Here is a 24,195-nt window from a genome sequence, read left to right as displayed (position 1 = left end):
AAGAGGGGTAGCAAATCCTAAAGACTTCTGGCCAAGAAACTACAGAACATCATAGATTGAAAGTCTACACTACCTAATGTAAGATCCTAGGGAAATTTCTGAAACATTCACTAACTACATCTTATCCAATGACATCCCTTCCTTAACCTCCCTGGCAGTATACTTATGTCAAATTTTTGCGTCTAAAAGCGGTATATTGTTTTGCATGGGAATTTGAAATTTTATATTGTAGACCTGTAATTCTTAGGAATAACGCACTTAAATCTGTCCAACCAAGAGTCTAGTAGACATCCCGTGTATGATAAAGTTTGAAACACTAAATCATACATTATAATATAATAAATAACTATAAATAATGTATTCAATAATGTATTCAATAATGTAATCAAAAACACTGAAATTTGCTCAGTTGCAGAATTGTCGCTGTCGTTTGATGACAAATTTCCCCACAAATCACTATAGCTCAATTCTGCAAGTGATTCTAATGTATTAACAAATGTATTTATTTATTATCTAAAACCACTTTTGATGTAAAGGGACACTTTTTGGTTGCCATGGACATTCTCAAGTTTCCAGGCAGAAAGAACAGTATATGTACTATAAAACTGCAGGCAGGGCACTGGGCTCATTTTTTGAATTGGCCACTGGGCTCTGTCCCCGTGCGTTGTGACGCTCGCAGGGAACGGAGCCCGGCACATTGATAGATCAAGCAGAGTACACAGCCCGCGGACACAGTAGGAGGACATTGCAGGATCCTGGGGAAAAGGTAAGTACCTTTCCCAGGATACTGTGATGCAATTCCGAGTGTGGCATGGGGTTACCGCTTTTGGTAATGAAAATTCACCCCGAGCCACACTCGGGATTACTGCCAGGGAGGTTAACAGACTAGTTGTTCTCTGTCCGGGTTGGTTTAGCCCTTCCTTCTCTGGGCTGGCGGCTCAGCTGTCGGCTAATTGCCAGCTCTCATTTCTCTCCACAGTCACCCAGCTGTTCCTGATCCAACTCGTCTGACCTGCCTACTTAAAGATCTCCAGCTCACTTCATCTCTGCCTTCGCCTTGGTCACATCACAAGAAATCATCTCCTGCAGTTCTGTTTAAAGAATGGCTTGCTGACATCCCTTCTGGCTCCTTACCCTGCTTTCTGTTGCTCCACTTGGATCCCTGAATTCTGGCCTGGCTAATTACCCGATCTGGTTACTGAACTCTGGATTGGCTGACTACTCAATCCGGTTACTGGACTCTGGCTATGCTTTGACTACGCTTACTCTATTTACCTTTTTATTTTTTATTATAAAACAAGTGGGATTTAATTGTACTTCTGTCTCGGTCTGTTTCATGGTTTCTGATATTCTCACTGAACAAATAGGGGAGGGAGACACTGAGAGGAGCTTTGATAGTTATGCTCTTGATTCCTGTGTTCCTAATTTCTTTAGACTACTTTCACACAGACATTTGTATCTGCTAAGCACCAATTAATCTGCGGTTTGTAAATGAGATTAGCTGTGTTTAGGTGAATCAGCATTTTCAGTTTTTTTTTTTCCTCATTACCCCATTCTTGAGGGGATTTTATACCCCAGGTACCTCTTCTTCCACTTTGTTGGTCATTTTCTGGAGCAAGAAGATAGAGCTGTGTAATTGAAATGGAATGCAGAGCAAAGCTGGTGCGTACCATTGTGTGTCTGCTAGAGAGGAGAAGTTTGAGGGCTGGCTTATATGCACGGCAGTACTTTTAAAAATGCACGGCACCAAACTGCATGATACTGCAGTTCTAATGCGATTTGGTGCCCACAAACACACTGCATTGTAATCTGAGTTTAGGGTGCCTTAATTAATTGGCACCCACTTGCAGATCGCAAGGGCAGTGCAGTAAGCTGGTGTGGGAAACACACACAGAACCCACCTTTCCCACACCGTGTTCTGGTGTGAACCAGCCCTGAGGTGAATGGAGAGGCAAATGAAAATGGGTATATCCTCTAACATCTCAGCATCTAACTAGGGGATATTTTGTCCTGATGTATGAGGAAATCAGAACTTATCCCAATAATGGTTACAAATTTACTACAAGGGGTCTTGAAAAAGTTTCCGCACATTTATATATATTTTAGAGTTAAAAAAATGCAAAAACATTTTGGCAAACCCCCGTAGATTGTCAATGTCTACCTTTGACAGCTTATGAACTATTGTTATACCCCGTACACACGATCGTAATTTTGGTCAGAAAAAGCTCTGATGGTTTTCCCGACGAAATTCCGATGGGATTTCGCTCAAGCTGTCTTGTATACATACGGTCACACCAAATTCTGACAGTCAAGAACGCGGTGATGTACAAAATGTACAAGGGAACTAGAAAAAGGAAATTCAATAGCCAGTAGCCAATAGCTTCCGTCTCATAGTTGAATCTGAGCATGTGTGAGTTTTTGCGCGTCGGAATTGCATCAAAATTTCTGATAGAAACTTTTTCCGTCTGAAAAATGTAGAACCTGCTCTGAATCTTTTGCTGGCGGAAATTCGGCTAGCAAAATTCCGATGGAGCATAAACACGGTCGCATTTTCAGACAAAAAGTTATTTTCGGTCTTTTGCTGGCTGAAATTCCAACCGCGTGTACACGGCATTAGGCCACATCTGCACAGAATGAATATCAACATGAGGATGTATGAGAAACAACATGAGAGACTACCAACAAGGAAAAAAAGGGGACATGCATCATTCTCTGCTGCTAAATGCACTGCAATGCATGTTTAGTTGCAGATAGTCAACCCCAGACACAGCTAAACTGTCTGCAACTAAACGTTGCTAATCGTTATGTATGAATAACATGATTACTTTGCATTGTGTGAGTCCAGCTGCTTTTAGAAAAGCACAGCTAAATTCTGAAATTTAGACATTCGTGAATGTAGCCTTCTGCAGTAAATCAGCTTCCCAACAAGCTTCACCAACCGCCCTCTCCCCCAAGTTTTTAAGTATGCTTCTTATTTTTCTGGTTCCCAGAGAAAAAGAAAAGCCTCGATTTCTATTGGAATATCGGCACTATAATATCCAGGAAATGTTTGCTGTTAAAAGTTTTAAGAGAAATTCTCAATTACAGTGAACTACTGTACCAGGTAACAAAACAAAGTAACAGTGGGTGATAACAGAAAATAAAATCATTGACCAAACTTTGAGAGCTTGATAGAAATTGCCTAGCAGCAGGACATCTTTGCATCAGCAAGAACAGGGACAAGCATAGGGAGCTACAGGTCAATTGATATCTGCTGGTCAGAGTGGGTCTATTACTGTTTGATGAAAAAGCATGTTTCACTGCTAAAAACAACCTAAAAAAAAGCCTTCTTTTTTAAACTGAAATTAATCAGATTGGGGTATTGCTGCTGTATATAAGCCAAGCTACTTCTAGCTAAAATCTATTCCACAGTCAAATATGCTTTGGCAATATACGCTAAGATGGTTCATGAAAATTGTACTGTTCTGGACTACCGCATACAGCTTTAAGGCATCCCCAACCATGTTAATGGATTCGTGTATTTTTAATGTTGCTCTCAAAAGCTTCTTGAAATTACCCTCTTCCCACTGTACAGCATTTATTTTCATTTTTTTGTATCGTTACATGTCCCGCATGGCAGTATTCAGCATACCGTGCATTTTTTGTAATAGTAGTTTGCCTATTAGCTCTAAAAATGCCAACATTCAACAAAATTTGCCAATTTTAGACTTCAACAGGATTCACCTCTTAGTTCAGATCAGCTGAATTTCAAACAATATCCATCAAACCCTTGGTGAATTAGACTTGCCCATCAATATTCCTTTGGTTAAGTTGTAGAATTATATTTACTCAAATTCTAACTGTTGCTTTCTCTTATCTATTTCCTCTTTGCCTTTGGGCTACAGTACCTTCAACCCTTGAGCTTCCTTCCTAACACTACATGAATTATGTCTCTGCAAGACTGGGCTAATGTGTGGTAAAATGCACAATAGACTTTAATTTGCAATATTTTTAACCTCCCTGGTTGTATGATTATGTCAGATTTTTGATGCTCATGCAGGTACAATGTTTTGCATGGAAATGTTGGCATTTTACATTTTAGGCCTGTAATTCTTGGGTATAAAACACTTAAATCTGTCCAATCAAGAGTCTAGTAGACATCACGGGTGGGATAAAGTTTGAAACACAAAATCATGAATTATAATATAATAAATAACTATAAATAATTATATCAAATAATAATATAATAATAATAAAATGAATAAAATGAATTCAATAATGTAATCAAATCAATAAGTGTTTCATGACGAATTTCCCCACAAATCCCTATCGCTCAATTCTGCAAGTGATTCTAATTTATTATCACTGTTTTCTAGCTGGTCTAAAACCACTTTTGACGTAAAAGGAAAACTTTTTGGTTGCTATGGAAATCTCCAGTTGCCAGGCAGAAAGAACAGTATATATAATATAAAACTACATGCAGGGCACTGGACAAAGCATTAGGGACAAAAGGGAAGTGAAATAATTTGATACAGTAATGCAATCTGTAAGATTACAGTGTACCTTATGTATTGTGTGCTCCTTCCCCGTGCATCGCGATGCTAGCAGGGAACAAATCCTGATATTGTGATGAATGGAGCAGAGGACACAGCCCGTGGACACAGCGGGGAGACATCACAGAATCCTGGGGACAAGATAAGTAACTTTGCCTGGATCCTGCTATACAATCCTGAGTTTGGCTTTTGGTAATAAAAATTCACCCTGAGCCACACTCGGGAATACTGCCAGGGAGGTTAAGAATAACACTTATAAAATCTTAGTTATGTGAACCCTTTCTCGACTGCAAAAAACATACCTTACTATATCTCATCTAAGTTCTAGGACAGCTTGGAAGTCATAGCCATATATTTTAAGCCCATCCAAAGGCCAAGATTTTTACTGTCATTTCATACATCAAGTTAAACGCTGACCGATATCTTAGGTTTTTCGGAATATTTTTATGTGTCTAGGGAATACCTTCATTGGGCCTGAGATCCCAGAAAAGTTTAGCGTATCATTCCCTATGTGCATTTTCTCTATTCTGGAAACAACCTTCTCTACCATTTGATGCAACATGAGTGAAATGGTTGAAATTAATTTACAAAATGTAATGCATCCTGCCATTGTTATATGAATACTGCCAAATTCATGAGCCCCATTGACATATCCAGCCTTGGTGCCCTCTCTCTTTCTCTTCTCCTTTTTATCCCCCCTACCTACTTGCCTAATTGTTGCATATTTACCGTCATTTGACCCCACTTCCACTTATGTTTTCCAAAAATGTATGAACTTTTTTTTTTAATGTATGTATGAACCTTAGACTTATGATGTGTTTAAGACTCTGTCTATGCTGGTTACCACTAGGGATGGCCGAACGGTTCGCCCGGCGGTCGGTTCGCGGCAAATTTCGGCTGTTCGCGGTCCGCCTGATCAGCGGACTATTGCCGCTGTTCGCCCGGCAGACTTAAGTGTTTACTGTGTAAAAGAACTTTGACCTATGATGACACATCCATCATGTGGTACAGGACAGCCAATAGAAACATTACAGCGCATACACACTTGGACATTCCCCCTAACTTATAAATAGACCCGATCCGGCGACCATTTTACATTCTTTCGTATGTCACTATAGGGAGAGGTTGCTGTGTGGAGCAGGGAGAGACTGCAGTGACCCAAATCGCTAGCTATTAGGTCCACAAAAGTTCTTTTAAGGACTGGTATGGTATAGGTGTAGTTCAGGATATAGGTTTGAGGCACTGCTATTCAAGTCATTGTTGCAGCAGCCTGTCCTTTGTCAGTGCTGAGAGAGGGACAGGACGACGCTGTGTGCAGCAGGGACAGTCAGTTTAATCATTAGCTGTTACTATTAGGTCCACAAAAGTCCTTTTTTAGGACTGGTATGGTAAAGTAGTACGGGATATAGTTTTGAGTGCTATTCAAGTTATTGTTGCAGCAGCCTGTGTTTTGTCAGTTTAAATAGGGACAGACAGGAAGCTGTGTGTGGCAGTGAGGGACAGTCAGTTTAATCAGTAGCTGTTACTATTAGGTCCACAAAGGTTCTTTTCAGGACTGGTATGGTAATAGGCTTGTACACGTATAATATTCTTTCTACCAAATATAGAAAGAATATTATACTTGACTGCTGCCCTTCTGCTGCAGTAGTCCTTTATGAGTATAGGGACTGAGGTACAGTCTGCTAATCACAACCTACTAGTTGCACAAAGGTCCTTCTAAGGACTGGTAAGGTATAGCGTACTAGAGTATATAGGGTTGAGTGAGGTACAGTCTGCTAATCCTTCAGGACTGGTATAGGTCCACAATATATAGGGTAAACCCTTACAAACCACTTTGTCCTACAGGTAAGCCTAGATTAAGGCTTACCTGTAGGTCCAAGAAATATCTCCTAAACCTATATGGTTTAGGAGATATTTGCCCGAAAACAGGCACCGCTGTCTACGGCGCATGCGCCGTAGACAGCGGCACGCAGGCGCACTGAGTGTGGCATTCTCAACGATGGAGCTGCCGCACGTGTCGGCTCCCGTGCGCATGCACGGGAGTGACGTCATCGCGGGTTCACCGAATGACAGCGGCAAGAAGATGGATGTGGCGGACTACAGGGGACAGCGGCGACTTCGCTGGCTCCTGTGTCAGGTAAGTGACACATAATGGACTACTATGTGATGCATAGTAGTCCATTATGCTTTGCCTTTGCAGGGAATGAAAGAGGAAGTAAACCCATCAGGGTTTACTTCCTCTTTAAGGACTGGTATAGGTCCACAATATATAGGGTTGAGGTGCACTACTGCTGACTGCTGCCCTATTCTGCAGCAGTCCTTTATCAGTATAGGGACTGAGGTACAGTCTGCTAATCACAACCTACTAGTTCCACAAAGGTCCTTCTAAGGACTGGTAAGGTATAGTGTACTACAGTATATAGGGTTGAGTGAGGTACAGGCTGCTAATCACAACCTACTAGTTCTCATCCTGGGGCTGCTTATTATGAGGGGCTCTCACCATCCCTGTGCTATGCTCATTATGAGGGGCTCCCACCATCCCTGTGCTATGCTGACTTCCTCCTGGGGCTGCTTATTATGAGGGGATCCCACCATCCCTGTGCTATGCTCATTATGAGGGGCTCCCACCATCCCTGTGCTATGCTGACTTCCTTCTGGGGTTGCTTATTATGAGGGGCTCCCACCATCCCTGTGCTATGCTGACTTCCTCCTGGGGCTGCTTATTATGAGGGGCTCCCACCATCCCTGTGCTATGCTCATTATGAGGGGCTCCCACCATCCCTGTGCTGTCCTGACTTCCTCCTGGGGCTGCTTATTATGAGGGGCTCCCACCATCCCTGTGCTGTGCTGACTTCCTCCTGGGGCTGTACCTCTGCTGTGCATATTATGAGGGGCTCCCACCATCCCTGTGCTATGCTCATTATGAGGGGCTCCCACCATCCCTGTGCTATGCTCATTATGAGGGGCTCCCACCATCCCTGTGCTATGCTTATGTCCTCCTGGGGCTGCTTATTATGAGGGGCTCCCACCATCCCTGTGCTATGCTGACTTCCTCCTGTGGCTGCTTATTATGAGGGGCTCCCATCATCCCTGTGCTATGCTCATTATGAGGGGCTCCCACCATCCCTGTGCTATGCTGACTTCCTCCTGGGGTTGCTTATTATGAGGGGCTCCCACCATCCCTGTGCTATGCTGACTTCCTCCTGGGGCTGCTTATTGTGAGGGGCTCCCACCATCCCTGTGCTATGCTCATTATGAGGGGCTCCCACCATCCCTGTGCTGTCCTGACTTCCTCCTGGGGCTGTACCTCTGTTGTGCATATTATGAGGGGCTCCCACCATCCCTGTGCTATGCTCATTATGAGGGGCTCCCACCATCCCTGTGCTATGCTCATTATGAGGGGCTCCCACCATCCCTGTGCTATGCTGACTTTCTCCTGGGGCTGCTTATTATGAGGGGCTCCCACCATCCCTGTGCTATGCTGACTTCCTCCTGGGGCTGCTTATTATGAGGGGCTCCCACCATCCCTGTGCTATGCTCATTATGAGGGGCTCCCACCATCCCTGTGCTGTCCTGACTTCCTCCTGGGGCTGCTTATTATGAGGGGCTCCCACCATCCCTGTGCTGTGCTGACTTCCTCCTGGGGCTGTACCTCTGCTGTGCATATTATGAGGGGCTCCCACCATCCCTGTGCTATGCTCATTATGAGGGGCTCCCACCATCTCTGTGCTATGCTCATTATGAGGGGCTCCCACCATCCCTATGCTGTACTGACTTCCTCCTGGGGTGCTTATGAGGGGCTCCCACCATCCCTGTGCTATGCTGACTTACTCCTGGGGCTGTACCTCTGCTGTGCATATTATGAGGGGCTCCCACCATCCCTGTGCTATGCTCATTATGAGGGGCTCCCTCCATTCCTGTGCTATGCTGACTTCCTCCTGGGGCTGCTTATTATGAGGGGCAGGTTTCATTGCTGTATGTCTCGCTGCTGATGTCAGTGCTCTCTATCACGGTGCTGGTGTCAGATCACTCTATCACGGTGCAGGTGTCATTGCTGTATGTCACGCTGCTGGTGATCATCTCCTGCACCCTCTTTTTTGCCTACCCTGACCTTCCGTCTCCTCCATTGCCTTCATGCGCTCCACAGTCCTGAATTGTCACAATTTCACATATAAAAAAAGAATGCTTGTAGTTGTCGATCCCAGATTCACCTCATACATGTGTTATGCCATTGGCCATGTGGTGGGACTATGTTTGCACAGCTAGTAATTATTTTGTGGCTGCAAATTTGACCTGTAGGTTTACAAAGTTCGCCTCCCGTTGAAGTCAATGGGGCCCGCCACGAACGTTACGGTTTGCGAACTATCGGCCGCATTCGCGAAACGTCCCGTCGGAAGTTCGTCCATCACTAGTTACCACCATTTAGATTTTAGAGGCTAAGGGTCTAACTTACTCCTTGTATGTAACTATACTGTTATTTTTATATACATTTTATATAAATTTTTGTGTTACCCCATAGGGCTTCTCTTAAATGGTTGCTTACTGTTCTGTTAGTATTAACACATTTTCCAAATAACAAAAAGTAAAAACACTTAACCAAATAAGGATGTCTTACTTAGTATCTATAGTGTATTTATTACCTGATCTCCCCACTCATTAATCACGGGCATATTGATATCATCAATAAAAACTGTCATTTTCTTTCCTGCTGGAGGGCCATAAGTTGTTCCCATCCTTTTGTCAATATAGCTTTCAATACTCCTCTGGTACATGTTGGGGAGGGTTGCAGAAGAGAAGTTCAATGACTTGGTAATATGAAATTCTGGGTCATATTTACTCATGTAGCCCTTTAAGAAGACACAAACAGTGAAGTCAAGAGTTATAAGAAAGAACATAAATGCCCATTGCATTGGTATAATCTCTACAGGTTATACAAAATAACATTTAAAAACAAAGACATCCGAGAATTATTATCAAGTCCTGTTTAACCACTTGCCGTCCACCATATAGCAGAATGACGGCGGGAAATGATAACGGGGGCGCACAACATGGCGATCGGAGGTGCTATGTGTCAGTCTGACACACCGCAACTCCGATCAAGGTATGAAGCCTCTGATAGAGCGTGAACCATTAAGTGCTGGTAAATGGCTTTCCTTGGTTCACATTGACAGGGAGAGCCGATTGGCAGCTCTCCCTGTCGGGGGGGGGGGGGGGGGGAGGGGGTCTGTGCTTATAAACAGCACATTGATTATCAGCACAGCCCTCATCAAAAGGAGCCCATAATAAACAACTGTTCACGGCGATAAAAGTGCCGATCAGTGGTCCCAATGGTGCCAATCAGTGCCTAAAAAAGTGCCAATCAGTGCCCCATTAGTAATGCCTGTCAGTGCCCCATCGAAGTGCCAATCAGAGCCACTCAGTAATGCCTGTCAGTAGCTCCTCATCAGTGCTGCCTATCCAGTGTCACTTATCAGTGCCCATCAGTTCCGCCCATCATTGCCGTCAGTGACGCCCATCAGTGCCGTCAGTGACGCCCATCAGTGCCGTCAGTGACGCCCATCAGTGCCGTCAGTGACGCCTATCGGTGCCCATCAGTTTTTTTTAAATTGTCTGTCTTTTTTTGTTTATAACGCAAAAATTAAAAAACGGAGAGGTGATCAAATACAACCAAAAGATTTATTTGCTCTATTTGTGGGATTTGTGGGATGAAAAAATTATAAAATTCAGTTTGGGTACAGTGTTGCATGACATGTTGCAATTGTCATTCAAAGTGTGACAAAGCTGAAAGCTAAAAATTGTCCTGTACCGGAAGGGGGAAAGTGCCTGGTATGGAAGTGGTTAAAGTTTGCCATATCTTCAAGCAAAGAAGGAGGCTAATAAAGTGAATCAGGGATAGTTAACTGACATCTCTTTCCACCAGAAACAAATTTATGCCAGATGTTTTTCAGATATATTGTTGGAGTATCACAATGCTATGGATTGATTCCAAAAGCACTTTTTGTGCTAGGCTCCAACAGCAGCAGTTTGTTTCAAGTAAAACTTTTAATTTATGCTGCAAGATAAATGCCTAAATGGGAGTAATGCCAGTTGGTTATAAATGATAAATACTAAATCCAACAGGAAGTTTACCCAAGATAACAACTAACAGAGCCACAATAACATATCGTATAGGGAACTATAATAAAAAACATGCTGCTTACTAACTAATCTTAAGGTAAAATAGGAAAACAATATGTACAGTGTTGTTCTTTTGTGTAGTTAGATATATATTTACTCTGTCTGCAGCTGAAAAGGGAATTTGTTTCATGTTATAAATTAAGCGCAATATAGCATAATTAAAATGAGACAGAAAAAATGTAAGTGCACTATACTGTACAGCAATGCGTTGTTTAAATGATTTGATGTGCATCAATATGGATAGACAAAGGCCACATCTTACTATAGAGTTGAGCTGGCCATAAATGGATCGAAATTTGGCTGGTTCAGCAGGGACAAATTTCAGGTATGGGCAGGCCTATTGTAACCGATTGACTTGGGTCCTACCAGCCTATCAAATTTTTGTACATGCGATTACTGCCAGCAACTATAACCGCTAGCAGTTATCATTGTATTCTGCCGACCAGAGGGCTCCCTGTACCCCCCCCACTGGCAAAATACAATAGTGCTGTTTGAGGCATTCTGCCATCAACACTTTCTGGAAGGGAAAAACAATCGATTCATCCATGGCTTGTCTTAAAGTAGATGTAATCCCAATCACTGAAATCTTATTACAGGTTTAATGTATATGTGAACCCAAATTTCAGTTTTTCTGTATGTTTAGCATCCTGCTTCACTGTATAAATATTTTTTAAGCAAGTATTTTTTTTACTTGAGATACTGAAAGCAACAGCACTTCCTGTTCCAGGTTTACCATCACCATGTGGAATCATTTTCGGTTGTTGGGCTTCCAATCAGGTCTGCTTTTGGCATGCACAGATCTGAAAGGTAGCCCAACAGTCAATATACTGAAAAGTTGATATTGATATTTTTTAATCTGAAGCTTTCAATACAATACCTGGTGATCCTGCTGTGAAGGTCCTTGTTCAGGAATTTCGGGTTATGGCGTAACAAGGCTTTGTCCCCATTTCCCAATTGTGCTCTTATGTTGACACCCTTTAATTCAGGTTTGTAATGAAGACTATAATTGGGCATTTCAATATACATGGACTACTGTAGCTACCTTCAGGAACCAACACCACCACCCCCCCCCCCCCCGTCCCCGTCCCCAATAAATACCATTTCTCACTTCACAATCACTGGAGTGCATGTAGAGAAAAAGTGGATGCAAAGAGGTTGTATGGATATCAGCAGCACTGAGATGCAATAAAAGATAAAAAGTGTAAAAACAGTATTTAATTAAATAAAAACGCAACTGTGTATGATACATGCTGCTTTAACTAACTAAATGTTACAGGAATTGAACTGATAAAATTCTAGAAAAGAGTTGTGTGACCTATGTTTATTTTCCAAGATGATTTCTTTTTCTTTTGTGTATATTTTAATTTGATTTATACTATTTTTTTTTTTTGTGTAGATACAAGGGTAATACATGGCATGAAGCAAAAAACAAAGGGAATGTAAAGGTTCTAGCTGAATAATTATGTTTTAGCAGTTCTTCTTGTTCACTACAAGAATGGTAATGTGCCAGAATTCACCACAATAAATTGTATTTACTCACCTTGATCATAACTGTCTTTGCTGTGCCCTGCTCACCTATCAGTAAAACTGCTTTTCCTTGTTTCATAATGGTGTGCATCAAGAAATCTGTACGAACATTGTCAACATTTGGAACTAGGATTGAGGTGTATTCTGGTATGGAGTCTTTTGGATAAATATATTCAGGAACCTGTTTGAAAAAACATCAAAATTACAATTACTTTAAGCAATGTACAGTATATTTGTATGTGGTTATTTCTGTACTTATTTATGAAATGTCACTGTTGAGCACGTATTAAATCAACAAATCAACTGGACTGTCAGCATGACAAAACATCAGCTATTACTAAATGAAATATAAACCACAACTGTTACATACTATGTTGTAGCAATGAATAAAACATAACTTCTATATCAATGTGTGTTCATGTGATGAACTTATGATTGAGCAAAACTAAGTGGGGTGTTTGCTCACCCACCAAACCAAAACCTCTGGTTGCTGGAGGAAATAATACATTTAGCAGCAATATTACTACAGCTAATAAATATAATAGTTTCCTTCTCAGGACTCCTGATTGCTAGGAAGCCTGGATGTCAGCATCCTAATAACTATTGATGCATTCCTGGCCCCATTCTTCTGTCAGCAGGGAGATCCTAGACAGCAGCTGAGTGTAAACAAAGAGGTGGCATGCTAGCTGACATCCTTGACCAAATATAGCCACGGCCATATTTCTTCAATAACAACAACCAGCATCCCTGCCACTTTGTTTACAATCAAACTGTCTGCTGGGGAAATGTCATTCATTGCAAGTCTCTGCTGGGAGTGGATTGTGTCAGCATTTTTGCTTTAGTGGGTTGGCATTTATTGTTCATTGTGATTGGTAATGGAACTACATCAATTAATGATATGAATGACACTGGATTTACATTGCAGGACAATGGTTCCTACCTAAAATTGCTCTTAGTATGATATGCTACTGAGCATGGCCAAGATGGCTGCCTCACAACCTGACATAACAGCAGATAAAATCGACTTAATTCCCCAAAGAGAAAAGTGCTATAGAAATATAAATACATTAATATATATATATATATATATATATATATATATATATATATATATATAATAAAAGTCAAATGTGTCAGTTTATTTTAAGTTTCATTTTTCTTTTGTGAATGAGTAACCAGGGTACTATGTACCCCTTACTTTTTCACATTTAGGGGCAGTATCTTTCCTTTCCAGCAAGCTGCATGTTCAGATAAAGGTTCTGGCATGGATTTTGGGAGGAATCCCATGCTGTTTTTTTTAGCGTGGAGTCCCCCATAAACATTTACTCCAAACCCTCACCTAGGATAAGTGTCTGCTATAAATGAAGACAATCGCTAATGTTTCACTTTAACCGCTAGTTGACCAGTTGCTGCAGTTATACTGCGACAGGTTGGCACGGCTGCGCAAATCGCTGTAGCTGTACATTGCTCCTTTAAGACGTCATTGTAGGTGTGCGCCCACCGTGTGTCTCCAGGAGCAGATCCGTGTGCCTGGTGGGAGCGATGTCTGCCAGACACCTGTGATCACTCGTGAAAGAACGAGAATGGAGATGTGTGCGTGTAAACACACAAATCCCGGTTCTCCCAGGGGAGAGGAGACTGATCGTGTGTTCATACTAAGTATGAACACCGATTGGTTTCCTCCCCTAATCAATCCCATCTCCCCTACAGTTAACACACACCTAGGGAACACAGTTAATCCCTTGATCGCCCCCTAGTGTTAACCCCTTCCCTGCCAGTGCATTTATACAGTAATCAGAGGCTATTTTTAGCTTTGATCGCTCTATAAATGTAAATGGTTCCAAAATAGTGTCAAAAGTGTCCAATCTGTCTGCCGCAATGTCGCAAGCCTGATAAAACGCAGATCACCGCCAAAAAATGTAAAATAAAAAAAATGACAAAAAAATGACATAAATCTATCCTCTATTTTGTAGACGCTATAACTTTTGCTCAAACCAATCAATATACACTTATTACGATTTTTTTTACAAAAAAATATGTAGAAGAATATATATCAGCCTAAACTGATGAAGGCATTTTAGTTTTTTTATTTTGAGCAAAAAGTACAAAATTGTGTGTTTGTTTTCAATATTGCCAGTTTGCCATTACTTCTACGTGCAATTGAAAAGAACATGCTGGTCTAAAACAGAAAATGAATTAAGCATACAAGTATTCAACAATAAAAGCCACAACTTATTTTCAGCTAAGTGTTGTACAGTGGCATCTACTTTTATTGATGCCAGAAATTAACATATATTAAATCTATTTTATTAAAAACTATGGAAAGATCAGCATTTTAAACTTAAAGATATGTAGTATCAAGAACCAGAACAGTATTATAAAAAACAAAACATACAGGCTTTGTTTTCATAGATGGTCATACAGGCTATATACAGGCTAGACATACTGCTATAAACTGTACAACTTGAACATGAATCATAGATATTTACATACCCTTTTGGACCAGTGCTCCCATTGACCATTTTCACTAATGACAAATTCAAAAATGGTTTCATCTCCTTTAACAGCAGGAAGCTCAAGAGGGGCAGAGTGATTGCGGAGGAATATTTCCATCTTCATACGATCCTCAAGTTCCAGCAATGCACCTATTGACCACATCAATGCAAAGACAAATAAACGAGCCAGGTGTTCCTGGCTGGGCTGCTTCTCCTCCTTATCTGAAAGAAGACCCTAAAAGCAGATATGTAATTAATAAAATATGAACGAGTCATAAATTAAAACTTTAAAGAACCATCAGGTATTGATACTTCGAGATCGTAAAGTAAAAGGGTTGGACTTGGAATTTAAATTTAACCACTTGCCGCCCGCCCTATAGCAAATGGACAGCGGCAAAGTGGTTTCATAATCCTGACCGGACTTCATATGACGTGATCAGGATTATGAGCCGCTGCGCGCCCCCGGGGGCACGCATCGCGGCGATCGTTGTTGCAGGGTGTCAGTCTGACACCCGGCAACTACGATCTCGGTAAAGAGTCTCCGGCGGAGACTCTTTACCACGTGATCAGCCGTGTCCAATCACGGCTGATCACAGTGTAAATAGGAAAAGCCGGTGATCGGCTTTTCCTCACTCGCGTCTGTCAGACGCGAGTAGAAGAGAGCCGATCGGCTGCTCCTCTGACAGGGGGGGTCTGTGCTGATCGATTATCAGCACAGCCCCCCTGAGGATGCCCACACTGGACCACCATGGACGCCACCAGACCACCAGGGATGCCAAGGTAAAGGTATGCCACCCTAGACCACCAGGGATTCTAGTCAGTGCCACAATGGATGCCAATCAGTGCCCATAATGGATGCCAATCAGTGCCCACAATGGGCGTCACTGATTGGCATGCATTACTGATTGGCACTGATTGGCATCCATTAGTGCAATATATTATAATACAATGCCGCCTATCAGTTCCCATCTGTGCCGCCTATCAGTGCCTACCCATGCCCACTTGTGCCGCCTACCCATGCCCACCTGTGCCGCCTACCCATGCCCACCTGTGCCGCCTACCCATGCCCACCTGTGCTGCCTACCCATGCCCACCTGTGCCGCCTAACCCATGCCCACCTGTGCCACTTATCCATGCCTATCCATGCCAATCCGTGCCAATTTGTGCCACCTATCAGTGCCCATCCGTGTCGCCCATCAGTGCCGCCTATCAGTGCCACATATCGGTGTCCATCAATGCCACCTCATCAGTGCCACTTCATTGGTGCCACCTCATCGGTGCCCATCAGTGCCGCCTCATCATTGCCCATCAGTGTAACCCCATCAGTGCCCATCAGTGAAGGAGAAAACTTACTTATTTGCAAAGTTTTGAAACTGAAACAAAAAAAACATTTTTTTTTCAAAATTTTCTGTATTTTTTTATTTGTTTAGCAAAAAATAAAAACCGTAGAGGTGATCAAATACCACCAAAAGAAAGCTCTATTTGTGGGAAAAAAATGATACAAATTTCATTTGGGTACAGTGTAGCATGACCGCGCAATTGTCATTTAAAGTGCGACAGCGCTGAAAGCTCAAAATTGGTCTGGGCAGGAAGGTGTTTAAGTGCCCGGTATTGAAGTGGTTAAGATGCAATATACTTGGTGTGACACAAACAATAATTAAGACAAAAAAAATAATAATTGAGCATACATAAGTATTCACCCCTCTCCAAACAAGCCAGAGACAAAGTCCCAGAGAAGTATAGATCAAGGAATATCCCATAGAGAACCACTAAATTTAAAACTAAAAACAGAAAAAACATGGCACCACTACAAAACTAACAAGAGAATGCTGTCCATCAAATGCACAGAGTAAAAATCAGGGATACAACAAAAAACACCAAAGATTTTATAACACTGAAGGAGTTGCAAAGTTCCACAGCAGAGGTGGGAATATCTGTCCATAGGACCACTTTAAGCCATACAATCCACTGAGCAGGGCATTATGGAAGAGTGTCCAGAAAATTGAATTGCTTAAAGAAATAAAATGTAAGTACGCATTTAGAATATGCCAAACACCACATGGCAGACTCTCTAAACACAGATAAGAAGGTTCTCTGATCAGATGGAACTACAACTAAACCTTTTTTGGCCATAATGGAAAACACTATGTGTGGAACAAATCAAACACTCCCCACCCCCATGAGAACACCATCCCCACAGGGAAGCATGGTGGTGGAAGCATCATGCTGTGGGGATGGTTTTCACTGACAAAGACTGGAAATCTAGTCAGAATTGAAGGAAAGATGAATGGTACTAAATACAGGACAAATCTTCAAGAAAACTTGTTTCAGTCTAACAGAGATTTGAGACTGTGATGGTGGTGAGTAGGGATGAGCTTCGTGTTTGAGTCGAACATACGTTCGACTCGATCGGCTGTTCGCCCGTTCGCGAATACCAAACGTTATGGGCCATTCGCGCCAAATTCGTGTGGCGCTCACGGACCACAATGCACTGCGCCATGATTGGCCAAGCATGCACTGTGACCCCCGCATGCTTGGCCAATCACATCGCCGGCAGCGAGGAGAGCCATGATTGGCCACAGGCAGGATGCCTGTGGCCAATCATAGCTCAGGCTGTGTAGTACACGCCCCCCACTATATAAGGCTGCCAGCACGGCGGCCTTGTGTAGTGTGTTGGCGTCTGTAGGAGTTAGTGGGTGTTCTGTGTACCTTCAACACAGTATACACCGCTCGTTATCGGCTGATTTGGCGTTCTTGCTCTTCTGTAGTGGTTATTGTCTGCGTGCCCTGACAGCAGTATACACCGCTATATCCACCTATATAGCTAGCTATCTTGCTCTTTTTAAATAGAGCTTGCAGTCAGTTGTAGGAGATTGTGAGTGCTGTCTGCGTGCCCTGACCGCAGTATACACCGCTATATCCAACTATATAGCTAGCTATGTTGCTCTTCTTAAATAAAGCTTGCAGTCAGTTCTAGGAGATTGTGCGTGCTGTCTGCGTGCCCTCACCACAGTATACACCGTTATATCCACCTACATAGCTAGCTATCTTGCTCTTTTTAAATAGAGCTTGCAGTCAGTTGTAGGAGATTGTGCGTGCTGTCTGCGTGCCCTCACCACAGTATACACCGTTATATCCACCTACATAGCTAGCTATCTTGCTCTTTTTAAATAGAGCTTGCAGTCAGTTCTAGGAGATTGTGCATGCTGTCTGCGTGCCCTCACTACAGTATACACCGTTATATCCACCTACATAACTCTTCTCTAATTGAGCCATCTGCCACCTGCAGGAGTTAGTGGGTGTTGTGTGTGCCTCCAGCACAATATACACTACCCAATTGCTGGTTTTCCCACCTCCCTTCAGGCCATTACCATGTCTGGAAGGCCAACAAGGAGAGGCAGACAGGCGCAAGCCGATAAAATAGGGCAAGCAGGCTCTGTGTCTAGAGACAACCGTGCTGGTCGTGGACGCGGTGCATCGTCCTCATCAGCACGTGGCCATGGGACACGCTTGTCCTTCTTTTCGGCAGCTGGACATGTTGAGCTGCAACATGCCGAAGACTTGGTAGAGTGGATGACCAAGCCCTCTTCATCCTCCTCATCCTCTCTCACCCAGGCTCAGGGTACTAGCAAAGCAGCTGCCAACGCATCGTCTTCCCTCCTCTCAATGTCATCATCAGCGACTCCTTCCCTAGACCCACCACGTCCTCCTGAGGAGTCTCCTAAACTCTTTGAGCACAGTGTTGGGTACATGCTCCAGGAGGATGCCCAGTGTTTTGTAGACTCTGATGATGATAATCAGCTAGAGGAAGGCAGTAGCGTGAATGCAGAGAGAGGGGATGCTCAAGAAGGACAGCAATCTGGCAGTCATGTTCCACAAGCTGCAGCATACTGCCAGGTTTGCTCCAGCGATGAAGAGGGAGGGGATGATGAGGGCACTGACTCCACGTGGGTGCCTGGTAGGAGAGAGGAGGAGGAGGAGGAGGCACATGTCCAACAAGGCAGGATGCCCTCCGGGGGCCAGCTTAGGGGCAGCACACCGACTGAATCACACTGCAGAGCTCCGCCTGTGCAGGGCACTGCCTCTGCACGTTATTCTAAAAGTTCTTTGGTCTGGGTCTTTTTTGAGACGAGTGCATCAGATCGCACCACTGCTATTTGCAACATATGTCTCAAGCTTATCTCGCGTGGCCAAAACATCAGCCGCTTGGGCACCAAATGCTTGACCAGACATATGTTGACCTGCCATGCAGCTCGTTGACAAGCGTACCTCAAAGACCCACACCAAAGAACAAAGCGGACCTCTCCTTGCTCCTCATCAGCTGGGATCTCCAACCCCACTAGACCTTCAGTCCTCTCTGAAACCTGCTCTGAGAGGAATGAAGGTGTAGAATTAGGTGTGTCACAGCAAAGTGCTTCCGGGCACTCTGTTAGCAGTACACCCACGTCCGATTATAGCAGGCAAATGTCCCTGCCCAAGCTGCTGGACTGCCAAAAGAAGTTCACTCCCAGCCATCCACATGCCCAGCAGTTGAATGCTAGCTTGGCTAAATTGCTAGTACTTCAACTGCTGCCTTTTGAGTTGGTAGACTCGGCCCCCTTCCGTGAGTTTGTACAATGTGCGGTTCCTCAGTGGCAGGTCCCCAAACGCCACTTTTTCTCACGGAAGGCGATTCCGGCTCTCTAAAGGCATGTGGAAGGCAATGTCCTTGCCTCGCTGGACAGGGCGGTCAGCGGTAAGGTGCATATTACTGCTGACTCATGGTCCAGCAGGCATGGACAGGGACGTTACCTGTCTTTCACGGCCCATTGGGTCACTCTTCTGGCAGCTGGGAAGGATGCAGGACAAGGTGCAGTAGTGTTGGAGGTTGTTCCGCCACCACGCCTCCAAAATGCTACTATTGGTTGTGACACACCTCTCTCCTCCACCCCCTCCTCTTCTTCTTCCTCCATGGCCTCTTCCAGTGCTCTGTCCTCAGAACCAGCGGTGCTCCGTAGGTGTTCCAGGGGCTATGCAAGTACGCAGGCAAAACGATGCCATGCCGTGCTTGCGCTGGTTTGTTTGGGGGACAGGAGCCACACTGGGGCAGATGTTTTGTCAGCTCTGCAGGGGCAGGCCGAGAGGTGGTTGACGCCACGCCAGCTTAAGCCAGGAATGGTGGTTTGCGACAATGGCACCAACCTCCTCTCCGCCCTCCGACACGGACAACTGACCCATGTGCCCTGTGGTGCTCACGTCCTTAACCTGGTGGTGCAGTGGTTCTTGGGCAGGTACCCAGGCTTACAGGATGTCCTGAAGCAGGCCAGGAAAGTCTGTGTGCATTTTCACCGATCATTTAATGCCTGTGCTCGGCTGGCTGAGCCCAAAAAGGAGTTGAACCTGCCCAAGAACCGCCTTATATGTGACATGCCCACCAGGTGGAACTCAACGTTGGCCATGCTGCAGCGGCTGCACACGCAACAGAGGGCCATCAATGAGTACCTGTGTGACTACAGCACCAGGACAGGGTCAGGGGAGCTCGGTTTTTTCTCACCACGCCAGTGGGGCATGATCAGGGATGCATGCACTGTCCTGTCACCGTTTGAGGAGGCCACAAGGATGGTGAGCAGTGACAGTGCATGCATCAGTGACACTGTACCTCTTGTCCACCTCTTGGAGCATACGCTGCAGGGAATAATGGACAGGGCACTTGAGGCAGAACAGAGGCAGGAAGAGGAGGACTTCCTTGCCTCTCAAGGCTCCCTTTATCCAGACAGTGTTCCTGCTGTGCCACCCATCACACAGGAAGAGGATGAGGAGGAGGAGGATGATTGTGTCAGCATGGAGGTGGAGGCTGGCACTCAGCATTAGCAGCAGCAGCAGTCTTGTAGGGATGATTTACAGTCCCAAGAAACCCGTGGACTTGTACGTGGCTGGGAGGAGGTAGCTGCGGATCATGTTGTCCTTAGTGACCCAGAGGACTCCGGACCGAATGCCTCTACTAACCTAGGCTGCATGGCCTCCCTGATCCTGCAAAGCCTGCGGAAGGATCCTCGCATTCTTCGGATCAAGGAGAGGGACCATTACTGGCTGGCCACTCTCCTTGATCCACGGTACAAGGGTAAGGTTGCCGACCTTATCTTGCCGTCGCAGAGGGAGCAGAGGATGAGACATCTCTGGGAGGCCTTGCAGAAAGGTCTGTGCAACGCGTTCCCAGAGACTGGGAGGTTACAAACTCCTGGTCCTGGACAACGTGTTGCTGAGGCATCGGTCAGAAGGAACGGTGGAGAAGGTGGCCGTCTGACCGATGCGTTCAGACAATTTTTTAGTCCGCAGCCCCAAGGTATGATCGGTTCCAGCAACCATCGCCAGCGTCTAATTTACATGGTGCAGGAATACCTAGGTGCAAGGTCAGACTTGGACACCTTTCCCACCGAAAATTCTCTGGCTTACTTGGTCTTGAGGATGGATCACTGGCCAGAGCTTGCACAGTATGCAATTGAGCTACTGGCCTGTCCTGCATCCAGCGTTCTTTCGGAACACACCTTCAGTGCTGCTGGTGGCTTTGTTACCGATCACAGGGTGCGCCTGTCCACTGACTCAGTTGATCGACTGACCTTCATCAAGATGAATCAGTCTTGGATCACCCACAGCTACCAAGCACCTGAAGCTCATGTAACCGAAATTTTTTTTTTTTTTAAATATCACATTCCTTAAGACTGCCTATGCTGATGCTGAGTGACTGTCCTGTTATGTTGATTGTCTATCCTCTTCCTCCTCTGCTGATATGTTGGAAGAACATTTTGGTTCTGGGTGATGCCACCAGCCCAATTTTTCAGCCCCTGTTTAACAGGGGCATTTAATTACAATTTTTGATGCAATGCTTTGCAGCAGGGCTCATTCCTGCACTACAACTAGAGTATATGGGAGAGGTTGCAGTGTCGTGGCACCAGCACCAGTGCCTAAGGCCCAATTTTTCAGCCCCTGTTTAACAGGGGCGTTTAATTACAATTTTTGATGCAATGCTTTGCAGCAGGGCTCATTCCTGCACTACAACTAGAGTATATGGGAGAGGTTGCAATGTTGTGGCACCAGCACCAGTGCCAGCAGCCCAATTTTTCAGCCCCTGTTTAACAGGGGCATGCAATTACAATTCTTGATATAATATTTCACAGGAGGGCCCGTTCCTGTGCCCACCCAGCGTAACTGTGAGGACTTATAGTGTTGTGACACCAAAGGTAAATTTTTCTACCACTGTTCAACAATGGCATGTAATTACAATTCTTGATATAATCGTTCACAGCAGGGCGCGCCAGCGCCCACCAAGAGTCACTTTGAGGGCTTACAATGTTGTGGCAAAACCAACACCTTGTTCTGCCATTTCTGCAGAGCATATAGGGCAGGCTCCTACTTTCAAAAATCCAACTTACAAACGTCTCCTACTTGCAAATGGAAGGAGACAACAGCAAGTGAGATGAAAAAGACAGACGGCAAAACAAATTATACAGGGGTGATAACCCTTACCTATATTTTCCAAAAAGCTTAAAAATAGATTTTTTGACAGCCCCTGTCTTGTTTGCACCGCCTGTATACTGCTGTTCTGAGTATATAGGGCCTGGGGGCCACACGTATTTCCTTTTTTTAATATGGGTACGGGGTTCCCCTTAATATCCGTACAAGACCCAAAGGGGCTGGTAATAGGCAGGGGGGCTACCCATGCCATTTTTCTCAATGATTTTCATCCATATTGCCGGAACTAGATGTAACATTAAAACCGCAAGCAGTTTTAAATGACGTTATTTCCTTTAAATGTCATTTTGTGCAGGGACTGTTCTAAACACGGGAAACACGTGGCACTTCACAGGCATACTATAGACACCCCCCAGGCACGATATTTAAAGGAATATTTCACTTTTTTTTTTTCACTTTATCGTCATTAAAATAAGTGCTCCCGAAAAAGCTGCAGTTTTTAAAACTTTTTTTGCATTGACCCATGTCCCCTGGGGCAGGAGCCAGGTCCCCAAACCCTTTTTAGGACAGTATCTTAGGACACTGGAGTGGTATTCAAAGCCCAGGCGCCAGTTCAGTTGACAATCTGTGGCATGACTTTTACACCAACGCAACCCTAATGATGAAAGAGCTATAGCAGTTTTTCATCCAATCCCAGTGGCTAGATGTTCTGTTAATAGAGACATACCCCAAAAGACTTCCAGCTGTAATTGCAGCAAATGATGCTTCTACAAAGCATCAACTTTTACAGGCAAATATTTATGCATGCAAAAGATTTTTATTTTTTTTCTTAATTATTGTTTGTGTCTCAGTAAACACATTTTACACCTTCAAAGCGCATATGGTTATATATGGTTTAACACTCAAGGACTAACAAGCATTTCAAGTGTCAAATGTAATAGATCAATTAAAGAAAAAGCAAACAAGTCACAAAATAATATTGAAAATGAAAATGATTTCGCTGGGTGAAAAACCCTATATCAGACTAATTATGCATGTGCATAGTTATGGTCAAATTAAGGCTGGTATTATATAGGTAGTTTTTTATGCTAGTGCTTTGCAAACTCATAATATAATTGGGATAACAGTAAATTGTTCAGAGCTATTGATGTGCAATATTGTCAAACATATAGAAAGCATTCAAATTGATTTATGTGGCAGAAGTGCATTGCTAAGATATATGCCCATATTTATTTTGCAATCTTATGTGTAGAGAAGAACAAACTTTATGTAATTACCTGGAGGAGATCAATTGCCTGCCTTATATACATACACTCCAATATCTGCATCTTTGGAGATACAGCAGTGAACACAAAATTAATTAAATCCTGCAAACAGAAAACAACAGAAAATTGTTATAGGAAGGCTTTCCAGTCATATGTTTATAATTCCCAGAGAAAGACATTCTTATTTTAAAAGCACATTTTATTTATAAATTAAGCTACTGCTATTCTGATTATGTATCCGAATAGTAAAGCTCACATAGAAGTAGACATTTTATGCTTCAATATAACCTATAGCAATATAAAGATCACAATAAAAGATCACTGATATAATACACTATCCCCTGACACTTATGCCGCATACACATGAGTGGATTCTCCGTTGGAAAAAACTTGGATTTTTTTTTGACAGAATTCTGCTCAAGCTTGGCTTGCATACACATGGTCACATGGTCATCAACACTATGATGAGCCGAGAAAATGAAGTTCAATGCTTCCAATCATGCGTTGAATTGTTTCGAGCATGCGTAGGAAACGTTTGGAATTTTCGATCTGAACTTTTTCTGACCGAAAAATAGAGAACCTGTTCTCAATCTTTTGCTGGCTGGAATTCTGCCAGCCAAAGTCCGATGGAGCATACACACGGTCGGAATTTCTGACCAAAAGTTCACATCTGACTTTTGCTGGTAGAATTTTTGATTGTGTGTATCAATCAGTGGAATACTTGGACCTTCTCTAAAGTCATATCCTACT

At 43.7% G+C, this 24,195-nt stretch overlaps 1 protein-coding gene across 2 annotated transcripts in view; it reads right to left on the bottom strand.

Moving 5' to 3' along the window:
* Window positions 1-24,195, bottom strand: part of LOC143996736 (dynein axonemal heavy chain 5-like) — a 638,308-nt gene that overhangs the window by 299,845 nt on the left and 314,268 nt on the right. For both annotated transcript variants that reach the window (XM_077491993.1, XM_077491994.1), the window contains exons 49-52: window positions 23,458-23,547; window positions 14,730-14,966; window positions 12,250-12,417; window positions 9,173-9,379 (exon numbers count right to left, since the gene is read on the bottom strand). In XM_077491993.1, the coding sequence (XP_077348119.1) occupies window positions 9,173-9,379; window positions 12,250-12,417; window positions 14,730-14,966; window positions 23,458-23,547 (702 nt within the window). The remainder of the gene's footprint in view (window positions 1-9,172; window positions 9,380-12,249; window positions 12,418-14,729; window positions 14,967-23,457; window positions 23,548-24,195) is intronic.

The sequence above is a fragment of the Lithobates pipiens genome, unplaced genomic scaffold (genome assembly GCF_037356315.1).
Source record: "Lithobates pipiens isolate NorthernLeopardFrog02 unplaced genomic scaffold, aLitPip1_a1.2 Scaffold_19, whole genome shotgun sequence".
NCBI lineage: Eukaryota > Metazoa > Chordata > Amphibia > Anura > Ranidae > Lithobates > Lithobates pipiens.
Note: the sequence above shows the minus strand (reverse complement) of the source record. Positions and strands in the feature narration are given on the sequence as shown.